At 43.4% G+C, this 12,016-nt stretch overlaps 2 protein-coding genes across 14 annotated transcripts in view; one reads left to right on the plus strand and one right to left on the minus strand.

The window, feature by feature from the left end:
* Positions 1 to 5,617, plus strand: part of CARM1 (coactivator associated arginine methyltransferase 1) — a 46,656-nt gene extending 41,039 nt beyond the window's left edge. For all 6 annotated transcript variants that reach the window (XM_068128068.2, XM_068128087.2, XM_068128044.2 and 3 more), the window contains one exon: positions 4,933 to 5,617. In XM_068128068.2, the coding sequence (XP_067984169.1) occupies positions 4,933 to 4,975 (43 nt within the window). In that variant the 3' untranslated portion in view covers positions 4,976 to 5,617. The remainder of the gene's footprint in view (positions 1 to 4,932) is intronic.
* Positions 5,618 to 5,626: 9 nt separating this feature from the next.
* Positions 5,627 to 12,016, minus strand: part of SMARCA4 (SWI/SNF related BAF chromatin remodeling complex subunit ATPase 4) — a 172,499-nt gene continuing 166,109 nt past the window's right edge. For 3 of the 8 annotated variants that reach the window (XM_068127996.2, XM_068128004.2, XM_068128013.2), the window contains exons 33-34: positions 9,931 to 10,073; positions 7,879 to 8,035 (exon numbers count right to left, since the gene is read on the minus strand). In XM_068127996.2, coding sequence (XP_067984097.2) covers positions 7,982 to 8,035; positions 9,931 to 10,073 — 197 coding nt within the window. In that variant the 3' untranslated portion in view covers positions 7,879 to 7,981. Of the gene's footprint in view, positions 5,982 to 7,875; positions 8,036 to 9,930; positions 10,074 to 12,016 lie in introns of those variants that run through there. The other 5 variants (XM_078784783.1, XM_078784751.1, XM_078784800.1 and 2 more) reach the window with 3 other exon arrangements.

Genomic DNA, 12,016 nt, shown 5'->3' on the forward strand with positions numbered 1-12,016 from the left:
AATGGAACCCTCCTCCCCTCTTGTGGTGGTGGGTGGAGTTCTCCAAGGCAGTGTTTTGGGCCCGTCTTCCTCGTCGATATAAAAATTACTCCTCTGATGCTCTCGAAAACCCTCTTCGTTTTTGCAGACGATTCCACATTGCGTCATACAATACTCCATCCCTCTCCTAGGTGGACAGGAGCTGCATCTCTCTGCTGCTTTGGAAATGATTAAGACACTGGTTTGATAAATGGAACATGTCCTTCCATCCTGGACAATTAGTCTCATCCTATCATTCCGGAATGATCGTCAAACGAACCCACCTATCTTTCTCTTTGGCCATCCACTGGAAGAGGTTCACTCTTTCATGCCTAGACCTCACCATCAGCTTTGACATTTCCTCGGCTGATCACATAGCAAAGCTGGCTTCCAAAGCCAGCTGCTGACTTGGCATCCTCTATCAATCCAAGTCTTTCCTTGGAAAATCAGAGCTACACAATCTACAACACCGTTGTCCGTAGCACATCTGTCTCCTGGATTCTGTGATATATAAAACTCTCCAAATTATTCAAATCTTCCCTGATGAGGCTGTAGCACAGGGTATGTTACTTTCACACTACAGGAAGGGCTGAGGTTTGTTTTCTTCTTTTTAATGACCTCTTCTCCAGTATACCTGGTGTTGGTCTAATGGTTAGGGTGGCGGGCTTGGGATCCTAAGGTCCTGAGTTGGAATCCCGTTGAATTAATGCCAGGTGGGGTTGACTCAGCCCGTCATCCTTCCGAGGTTGGCAAAATGAGTACCAGATAACTGGTTATAGAGAGGAATGCATCAGCGGCAGATGCGCCCACAGAAAAATGATGCAACCAGCAGCCGGGTGGCTGCACAGGAACCACCCACCACCTCTTCTCCAGTGTTGCTCCCTCTGCTCTGTCCTCCAACCCTTTCAATCTACTCTAGAATGCATGTGTTCTTCCAGTAACCCCTTCCTGGATAAACTCCCAAAATCCAGGCTGACTGCCTGCCTCGACTCTTTAATTCCTCGCTTCTCCCGTCTATGGAACCACCTTCCAGAGACCGTTCTGTCTCGCTCTTCCCTCCAGGGCTTCAAGCAAGCAGTTCACCGCTTTCTTTTATCATCCCCAATTCTGTCCCGTGGTCTTTATTGTCCTCATTAACCTTTTCTTTCTAGCCTAACAATCTTACTTGCTAGTTTCAGTTTCATGAGCCTAATTCCTATAAAGAAAAGAAAATATGAAGGAGTTGAAAAGCAGAGGGGGTAAAACCACAGGTCTTAATGCCGTCATTGTTGAGAGAGAAATAAATGCATGTCCAAAGTTGAGTGACAGACAGAATCCAAACTGATGTTGAGATATGAGAATGTTTGAGAAGAGTAAAGACTGAGAGCTACAATGATTGACTCAATTCTCTTGCTTTAGATTGAGACTCTGTTTACTGGTCGATTGAGCTGATCAGTATTTGCATGCTTGTCTATGGGAGTGATGTTGCTGTTTTTCAAGTCGGTGACCTAGGCCTAAGGTGAAGGATAGGCTGAAGAGGGCAGACAGACAGAAGTGAGGGTGGCAGCACTTCAAGATATGAGAGCAATAGCAATAGCACTGGTGCTATCTGGGCCCATAAGGCTGTTCAAACCTATCTCGTGTGAAGTCGGTGTTGGACAGGTGAGGACGTGGAAGGATGGGTTGCACACACTAACTTTGGAGGCAAACAGAGTTGAAACATTCAGCCTTATCTTGATTGGATTCAGCTTTGATGGAATTAGAGGTGAAAAAATGGAAGGAGAGCAAACACCTTTGACAGATGTAACAAGGAGTCAACAGGAAATTGAGGAGGGAAACAGGTGGGAGTTTGTCTTGAGGGTAGCCAGATTTTTTTTATGACTCACCTGAGAATGGAATCACTTGAGACTTGAAAGATCACCTAAGGTTACCCTCAGTCGAGTTAGCCTTCTATGATGCGTGAGCAAGCTGCTAGATTGTGACTCTCGTAGCAGGATTTGGTGTACCAGAGGATAGAAGAAATAAATGCAGATGGGATGGGATAAACTTGTGCATTAGAACAGGTTTTTTTGAAGGTATTCCCAGGTGCAGCCACAGAAAGCTTTTGCTGCAGCTATGGCTAGTTTTATGTTTTTTCTTAATAGCCGTTAGCCAGTTGGAATTATGGCGGTTAAATTGGCCACAGATGAGGAACAGTTCGCATTCCATGGCATCCAGGTGTGTATGGTTGGTTATGAGTTGATCCTGATTGGTGGATCGTTGAGGTGTATACTGTAAGTCCTCACTTAATGTTGTAGTTACGTTCTTGAAAAGTGTGACTGTAACTGAAATGACGAAGGGAATCCAATTTCCCCATAACCATTAATGCAAATAGTTGGATGGGAGGAAGGGGCAGGGGGAGGAAGTTGGTTTCCGGGTAAAAAAATTTTTTATCGTCGGACAAAACACATTATTTACGTATTGACTAAGTTTTAAATAATTTTAAACAAACTATTGAATATCATAATCTCCAGTTGTTTCAGATCTTCATTGGTTGGCTCTTCGTGCGATTGCAGAAATTGTGTAACGTCAGGTTCTTCTTCTTACACCTAATCAAACCAAGCTGAGGATAACTTTCTTCATTGTGGGGAACGACATCTTTAAATCCTTTTCAAGTCATTGACACATTAAGTACACAACTTCCTCCACACAGCATTCAAGCACACCTGGGTAACCTCAGCCCAGGACCCACCGATGTTAAAATGCACCTGAGGCTGTCTCCATCGGTTTAACATATAGAAACGTGGCAGCTGGTCAGGTGGATCACCACTTGTCAAACAAATGAGATTGGAGAGAGTGACACAACCACCGATGTTACTGGTGTGTGTGTGTGTGTGTGTGTGTGTGTGTGTGTGTGTGTGTGTGTGTGTGTGTGTGTGTGTGTGTGTGTGTGTGTGTGTGTGTGTGTGTGTGTGTGTGTGTGTGTGTGTGTGTGTGTGTGTGTGTGTGTGTGTGTGTGTGTGTGTGTGTGTGTGTGTGTGTGTGTACGTACGTACGTACATACACTGTGGTTCTCTGGGTGGGTTTATACACTGTGGTTCTCTGGGTGGGTTTATACACTGTGGTTCTCTGGGTGGGTTTATACACTGTGGTTCTCTGGGTGGGTTTATACACTGTGGTTCTCTGGGTGGGTTTATACACTGTGGTTCTCTGGGTGGGTTTATACACTGTGGTTCTCTGGGTGGGTTTATACACTGGTATTTACGGTATGGTTTATACTGTAGCTTTATTAAAACAAGGAAAGCCCCATTAGTTTGGTACTAAATTAGAGGTTGTAAGTTGTTTTGATGCAGACGAGCCTGCGGTAATTATCTACTGTGCACGACTTTAAACGAGAATGTTCTCTAATAGATCATCGATGTAATAATGAAACTATGTTAAGCGAGGACTTGCTGTATGGTGTTATCATTCGAGAGATGATACACCATACAGACAAATGTTAAGTGGTTGTGGAAAGGATGGTATATGTGGAAGTATCTATTGTGGGGGGAGGGGGAAGGCATGGCATGGAAAAATAAATTGTGGCTTGTCAAGTTATTGACTTAAACTGCAAAGATACCCGGGAGGTGTTGGTCAGGCCCGTCAGAGAGATAATTGGCCAGGGGACACATAGAAATAGGATGACATTCTGTGAGAGGAAATATTCTGTAACATAAACTGTAACAGCAGCAGCGCCGTGTAAGGAGAGACGTGTGATGTTGGAACAGGACATCTAATGTTTGAGTGTGAGCAAGAGGGTAGGAATGGAAGTTGGGGTTGGTAAGATAGGATGTGGGTGTGGTGGTTGGGGTGGAGAGGAGGATGCAAGACGGTCTGAATGACCCCGAGCCTGCACTCATTGTACACATTTTTCTTTTCTGGATCCCAAGTTCAACAAAGCAAAGACAGACCTGGACGGTGGGAAGGATGGTTTCAAGCATGAAGAAAAGCAGTGCTTTCTGAATGGGAAAAGGACATGGGGTGCAGGTTTGTGAACAATCTAGTAAAGGGAGGGAAGAATTTTTTTTTTTTTCATGCAGAGATTAGAGGAGTAATTGGGAAAAGTGACAGGACACAAAACATTTTAACTTTATTTTGAAATAATTCTGAGTAGTAAAAGAGTGTGGTGAAGATTGAGCAAAGGAAGGAGTAATAGGAATGAGTTGAAGTCAGTAAGGGTTTTATGTTTCGAACTTTTGTAAAATGAAAAGAAGGGTGAAGAGAGCCCAGTGGAGGCATCGCATTATTTGTGTTATTTTGACCAGGCCAGAATAGCAGCCCGTACGATCGTTGTGGGCACAGCCTTGGCATGCCGATGGATTGTCTAATTAGCAGGTGCCACTGAAATCACACAATTTGAAGCTTTTTTGATGAGCGTTGAATTCTTCACTTGTGGAAACAATATATTTAAGTCGTCGTCTCCATGAGCAGCGATCGACTCTGCAAGCTGCGTTGATGGTCTCTGCGGAAAGTGAAAAGACCAATGTGGCCAGTTCTTTCCCAGCAAGCTTTGCATCTTTGATTGGCAAACATAATGTTGCTTTGTTTGTGTACAAAACCGAATTGATGGGATGCAGTTGCTTTGCTTTTGTTTTATATTCACAAAAATATGTGAGGATATTCAAGCTTTGAGAAAACCACAAGCGAGCAAGCTCCTCTCCCCACGCACTCTTCACTCGAGTGATTGTCGTGACGTACTTCCACGTATCCCTCCTTGTGATCGTTCTGAAACGTCGAGGGAAGGTCAAATTGCCAGACAATTTCAGTTGTTGAAGTTGATGTGGAAATTCAGTGTCGGGCTCGAGATTTCCAACCGGTGTGGTGCATGGAAGTAGCGAGGCACGAGTAGTTGGTGTGCAAATGCCGCACCACGAGAGTTTTGATTATGTCCTGCTTTCTCTGTCGTCCCCTGTGCAGGTGGTTCCAGCCTGCAGCTTCCCACAACATATTCCCCTCTTAACACCCATTTCAGTCTCGGTGGTCCCGCCATATCGATGGCGCCCCCGACTTCGGTCACAAGTGCTCTTCACTACGGTCTCTGAATGTCCTCCATCTCCATCCCTGAAGTCCCCCCAAACATCACCGTCATGGCGTCTCATTCTGCTACGTGTTGTGCAAATTTGTTCTTCATTGTAATTTCCCCACCCCTGCCCCTTCCCCCAAGTCCACAGCTTGGTGCAATCGAGTGAATTGCATTAGGGTGTCAAATGGAATGGGGAGGGGGTGAATGGGTCTGATGACCTCGAATCGTTTGATTATCGGTGTCTTGGCCGATACATTTATGGTAACTCGATTTAGTTTGTTTTGAATCGGTATGCAACTTGTGCTGTTTGAGTATAAAATGAGAAGTGATGTTGATTTTGAGTTTGCACTGACATGTAGTTCTTACAGTTCGCCTTTTTCTTCTTCTTCTTCTTTTTTTCTTTAAAAAGTACTTATCCAAGTCGTGTATCGTTTAGACTTGCATACGTTGGTTATGGTTGGAAAGGCTTCGGTGTGGGGATCCCTAGAGTAGTGCATGGAACAGCTGGGGTTTTATACATTATAGTATGTCGTGCCATGCTGAAGCTGTTTTGTTCAATAAAAGCACAAAGCAAGAAAAGACTCGGTGTGCTGATTGGACAGAACGGATGTATTGCCTCGGGCAACATGTATGATTGTACTTTTCCATTGTTTTTTTTAAAACTATTAACCACATGGTCATTAGCAATGGGCAATGACGTGCTTTGATTGGAAACGACGTGCACATTTTCCTGACTTGGCTATGGCTGGAAAAGAAACCGTCATCGTGGCAGCTAGGCCGCCGCTTTTCATTGCACCAGCTTTGAGCTGAACCAGAGAGGAGGAAGCAGCTGAGATTCTGCACCAACACAAAGACGAGGGTGAGACGTACAAACATGCATTTATCTTGAGCAGTGGATTGCAAAACTTCAGTCTTCGCTTTCCGCACTGCCTTCAGATTGGTCCTGGCGGGGTTGGGTGGGTTAAAGAAAAAGGTGAACTTCTTGTGACTACTTTACCATCATTATTCAACTATATTGTGGAGGTTTGTACGAAAGTGTGAAATGCAGCAGTTGTGACGGCAACAAGACGAGCATCTTTTAGAGTTTGTGGGTTTAAATCTGGGTGAAGCCCTTTAAGAACCCTAATCCTGAACACTGGTTCAAGTATTTTGTGGGTATATGTTGAATGTACATCACAAGTAAAAAATGTCTGCCGCCGTTCTTACCCTGAAAGAGTTTAATCTGCTATGTTCTGGCTTTCTGGTGGGGATGCTGGCTGATGGAATGTGTACCACATGGTCCTTTAACACTGCAATGCTATCAGTGTGGGTATCCTGATGCGATAATGAAATTCTACAAAAACCTCTTAAAGATTACAATCTGAAAAGGGATTGGGTGTGATTTGCATCTGTGAAATGAGCAAACATCATACTTGCTCACAGTGAGATCAAGTATTTTTTCACCCTCGCAACTGGAGAATGCTACGTTCGTTTGGGGCACACCCCACTACCTTGAGCAAGTTATACAGGAAGGGCATAACATTGGGTAAAACTAAGAAGGCCACAACAACCATGCACTTTACAACAGGTGTATCAAATTCCTTGTGAAGGAAAACGAGTGAGCTAAAATTCGCATGAGACCATCACGAAAGCAAACAATTGTTTGACAGCTCGTTATCTCCACCACCAAACGTGGATGGAGGTTATGTTTTCACTACTGTCTGTCTGTTTGTGGACGGATGCAGACGAAATTTGGCAGAGAGGTAGCGTATGTGACGAGGACGAAGTGATTCGATTTTGGTGAAGATTCGAATTCGGCTACTAGAATTTTTTAAAGTGCTTCTTCACCATCGGAAGATAGGGCCAAAAACGATACAAAGCAGGATATCTCAAAGTTGTGGACAGATGATTTTGATTAAATGTGATTCTGTATTGTGATTTTCTGGTCGACTCGGATACAAAACGTAAAGATTTCACCTGGTGGAGGGTATATGCTCTCTACTGAGTGCCGTTCTAGTTTTTAGATGCTTCACGTCATCAATAGTATGTTGATCACAGTATGCTTACTGTCATGGGAAGCAAGGAGAAGCCGTTTCAGAAGTTTGCCCTTGGTGCAAAAGAGGTTCATGCTTTGTGTTCAACGAAGAGCAAGGTGATAAAAATAAAAGGTTGAGAAGTTTCGGTTTACCAAGAAGGGGGATGAGTTGACAGCATGACACAGGATGCCCATTTGGCAGTTTACATTGGAATGCCAGAGATTGGAACTGAGGGTGAGATTAAACCTCCATTGGTTGAATGTGAAAATACATTTGTTTGATCCTGGAGAGCAGGTGAGCAACTTGTTTTTCTTTTTTTTTTGGATACTAAGTCAAGGCTCATGTAAGCTAACATACAACATATAATGAAAGGAGTGGGAGAGAGGGGGAGAGAAGAAAGCACAACACAAGTGGAGAACAGGGACATCAGGAGATCTGTGGAAGGGCGGGGGTGGGGAACACGGTATAAACAAGATGGACACTACAAGTACTTACAGTAAAGACAACGAAATTTGAAGGAGGTAGATGTTGGGTGGACTAACGGAGGTAGAAAAGATCAAGGTTTTGGATGGGGGAAGATGAGAGATGGTGGTGAACAGCTGTTTTAAAGACCTGGAGGGAGGAGTGGGATTGAAGGGAGTGAGGGAGTTTGTTCCAGAGGTGGGAGAAAAGAGGAATTAAAAGAGTGAAGGTAAGCAGAGAGCCTAGATTTTGGCAATTTCACCAGAAGTCACCTGGCAGTTCGAATCCTGAGCGTAGATGATCTTGTACACCCTGCAGGAATATTTTGGGGACAGAGCACAGACAAAGCTGGGGGTGGGTGCTAGGCCGGTGAGAAGCGGTATAAGATAGAAGGACCACCAACCTGCCCGCGGTGAGTGAGTGAAAGGCCCTCAGCATCAGCTTCATTGCGGGAGATTCCAACGATTCAAAAAGCTTTGGTTTCAACAGCGCGAAGCCGAGCACAGAGTGAATGGAATTGCTGTTCAGAAAACAATCATCGGCCCACATCAAGAAAGGCTCAAAACTATAATTGATAAAACAAAGCAGCCGAGCCTCCTACATATGCTGGTGAAAGATGTAGGCTTCCAGCTGTGTTTCAGCATGTGATGGTTCAGCAGTAGAGTGTATTTGCATTAATTTGTATTTTTTTATAGGAGGTGAATCAGCATGAAGGAATTGGGAAACATGTAAACCAATATGAGTAGATGTGCTTGTTAAGAAAAGGTATAACTAAATGATTATTATATGTATAAGATAGACAAAGTATAAGAAAAGTCATGATGAACAAGCATTCTGAGTATTGCGCTGCAAGACATGTCCCCTACCAAAGTTCAAAGTGCCATAACTTTGTCAAAAATGATCGAATATGCAAATTTATGCACGGTTGATGCTGGTTTTCAAACTTGATCTGAGGTATGCTGAGACACGTGTGTCTCGCCTCGTTGATAAGCCCGCAAGGTCGCTCCGTGCAGCGGCCTGCACGGCCTGCACGTACTAGTGATTCAAGAGATATCCATTTTTTAAAAACATTTTCGTTTAATTAACGATATCTGCCAAACCACCTGCCCTATCGCAAATTCCAAAAGGACATTTTAGTAGACTGACATGCTGAACAGATTTGCGAAGTTTCCCCTCGATTGGATCAAAAATGAGGGAGGGGCTCGGTTATAAAGGTTCATGCTTAAAAACGTCATAACTCTGAAACCATCAGTCATCAGTAATTTATGAAATTTTTCGGTTCACGATCAATGATCGATGTGTATATATATGTTGCTCGGCTTGGCTCCGCCCCTCCGGAAAGCGTGCGGTCGCGCTGTTGACGTTCGCGAGACGAGGCTGAGGGTGCGCAGTGCGGCTTGAGGATAACTCGAGAATAAACAAGATATCCATTTAAAAAAATATTTTCGTTTAATTAACGATATCTGCCAAACCACGTGCCTTATCGCAAATTCCAAAAGGACATTTTAGTGCTGAACAGATCTGAAGTTTCCCCTCGATTGGATAAAAAATGAGGGAGGAGCTCGGTTTTAAAGGTTCATGCTTAAAAACGTCATAACTCTGAAACCATGTGACGCATGACATCATGCTCGCTGACCTTTTTGTTCGTCATGGGTATGCGATTCTGCCTGCAAAGTTTGGCCTCTCTGTTCAGCCGTTGCAGAGAAAAAGGGGTTTTCGTGTTTTCACGAAAAACAACATGGCGGCCAAACCACGTGACCTGTGACGTCATAATTACCATTAAAATATTCTATAGACTGAGCATCATGGTGAAAATTTTCTCAATCGGTCCTATTATTGCAGAGAAATTGGTTTTTAAAGGAAATTAAAACTTAAAATGGCACCGAGTTAAGGATCATCAGAATTATCAGAATTCCCAAAGTTCAAAGTGCCATAACTTTGTCAAAAATGATCGAAACGTCGTGAAGTTCGAACTTGATCTGTAACTTATCATGAGGAAACCATGTGCCAAGTTTGAAATCATTAGCATTAAGAGTTTAGAAAAAAAGTCCGGAAAACTGTTCTTTGCGTGACGGACTGACGGACGGAGGGACGGCGTGCAAACCTATTGTCCCCTCCGGTGTACACCGGTAGTGGACTAATAATAGGGCATAGCACTGCGACAGTAATAATGGAAAAAAATGTATACGTTACCAGAATTACGATGTCTGTCATTAATACATTATTTTTTATTTAAAGCTGCACATTTCAGATCTCCATTTTGTGAAAATGTAAACTTGAGATGTTATAGTACTTGAAAAATAGCATAAAGAATGTTCCCCCCAAATGGGACCAGTAACTCAAATTTAAGGGTTGGGCCCACTGATTATTTGTCATACAATTTTCTCTTGTGCTTATGAAACAGGAAAATCCTACCTGGTTTTCAGGAGAATCTTCCGAGTCTTCATCACTGATCACAGGCTTGGCCTTTGTTGGACGATTTGGACGTCGCCTTCCCTTTGCTTTGTCCTTTCCTTTGTCCTTTCGCCCGAGTCGGATTTTCAGCTTCATCGAGTGAGCTATCAATAAACAACCAAAACAATTCTGACAATTAAAATCGCAGAAGAACTCAAGGACGGTGATTAAATAAGCTATCTGAACCGATAAAAAGAAACGACGTACTCGATTTTTGTAACTACATGGATAAAGCATCGGCACCGAGTGTCAGAGACTCGTGATTTGACAATACAGTGGATGGAAACTTTTGAGGCTTAAAAGGAAGAGTGGACAGCTACAGAGAGAATAGATAAAAACTAGAATTTGACACGAATGTGTCCATGGATGTGCCTCCGTCAGCATGGTATGTGAACCGAGCTGTTACGTTTGATCTCAATTAGACGCCACGTGAAAAATGAAAGTCAGAGGAGAGAAAACACGAGAGAGAAAAGAGATAAAAGTATAAGAAACAACATCAGATGCTCCCAAACTCAATGGGCTGCAAAAGGATTTTAAATTAAACGATGCATGACCTTTGACCATTGACCTTTGAATCCAAAATCTTATCAATTCATCTTTGTTCAACAGTCCATACTTTTACCAAGGTTGGTTGAAATCCCTTCAGTCATTCACAAGTTGTGACAGTAACAAAAGTTGCCAATTAAAAGCCACAAGACCTTTGACCTTTTGAACCCAAAATCGAATCGCTTCATATTTTTCTACAGTCCATACTCCCTAAATAACTTTACTCTGTATAACTCCATAAATAATTTTACTCTGTATGACTCCAGAAATAACTTTACTCTGTATACTCCTAAAATAACTTTACTCTGTACAACTCCCTAAATAACTTTGTGGGGGGTAGGCAATACCTTAGTCCAGGTAGAATTGCATAGGTAGTGTGCTCCAACTGTCATGAAGAAGAAGAAACCATGTATCATAAGTATGGATCTGGTCGACCATATGTCGTGGAAGAGCGTATCTTCGTTAACATCACGAGGGGTGGGGTTATGTTAATTAGTTAGGGATTAATGGTAAATCCCCTGTATGTAATGGCCTCTGTTATTTTTCTTCTGTTCCTTATGACACATGCAGCACACACACATAGCCAGGAAATCGCGCATGAGAACACTAAATAAAACCCAACCGGAAGCAGGACATTGAGCACTACCGCGGATAACACCGACCTGGTGAGCACACAGGCACAGGCAGGGCCGTGAGGCCACGCCCTGAAGAGCAGTGATTGGTCTGGGATTGATTGGCGCAAGGACTGCTAAGATGGCGCTCACTGACAGGAGAGGACACGGAGACGTCGTGAGATGACGTCAGGGCCCCGAGGATAAAAGAATGCTCTGCCCGACATTTTTGCTCTTCTTGCTTCGTTATTTCCTCGCATGTTCTGGGTTTGGTGGCGAGCGGTCGTCTCCCCGACATTTTTTCGTGGCTGCTCTGATTTTCGGGATTCGACAATGAACGGTCGAAGTTCACGAGTTCTCGCTCTTGGCCTCTTCACTGCTTCGTCTTCTCGTGGCTGGCTCTGATCTTCTGGCTTTGGCGGTGAACGGTCACGATTTGATATCTCGCTCTGCTTCGGGAGTTCACGGCGAGTGGTCGGAGTTTGTGGTGCTCTTGCGCTGGGAGACGTGGGTGTTGGTTCACACTTGTTATAAGGTTCATTCGGATGATTTTTTTACAGTAAAAAAATCATCCAAATGAACCTTGTAACAAGTGTTCAAAGTCACCCCACTTTACGGCTCATGCATTTAGCTTTCCAAAGGTACTATTTTTATTACTCTGTGACACCAGGAACCCTTTCAAATAAAACGTGACAGACAGACAGACACACTCGGCTCTTTTTATGATATAGATTTCACCTTTCTTTGCAACTGCAGGTGTGAAGGGATGTAAAGTTCCATCATTTTAACCTTCAAAGCAACAATTGTTACGGATTCGTCACTTCCGTTGTCGTGGTTTTCATCCACTGTAAACATTTTTGATTCCATGTACTATTATTGTTGTCGTTTAA

The sequence above is a fragment of the Myxine glutinosa genome, chromosome 1, assembly GCF_964187855.1.
Source record: "Myxine glutinosa chromosome 1, kmMyxGlut1.1, whole genome shotgun sequence".
Lineage (NCBI taxonomy): Eukaryota > Metazoa > Chordata > Myxini > Myxiniformes > Myxinidae > Myxine > Myxine glutinosa.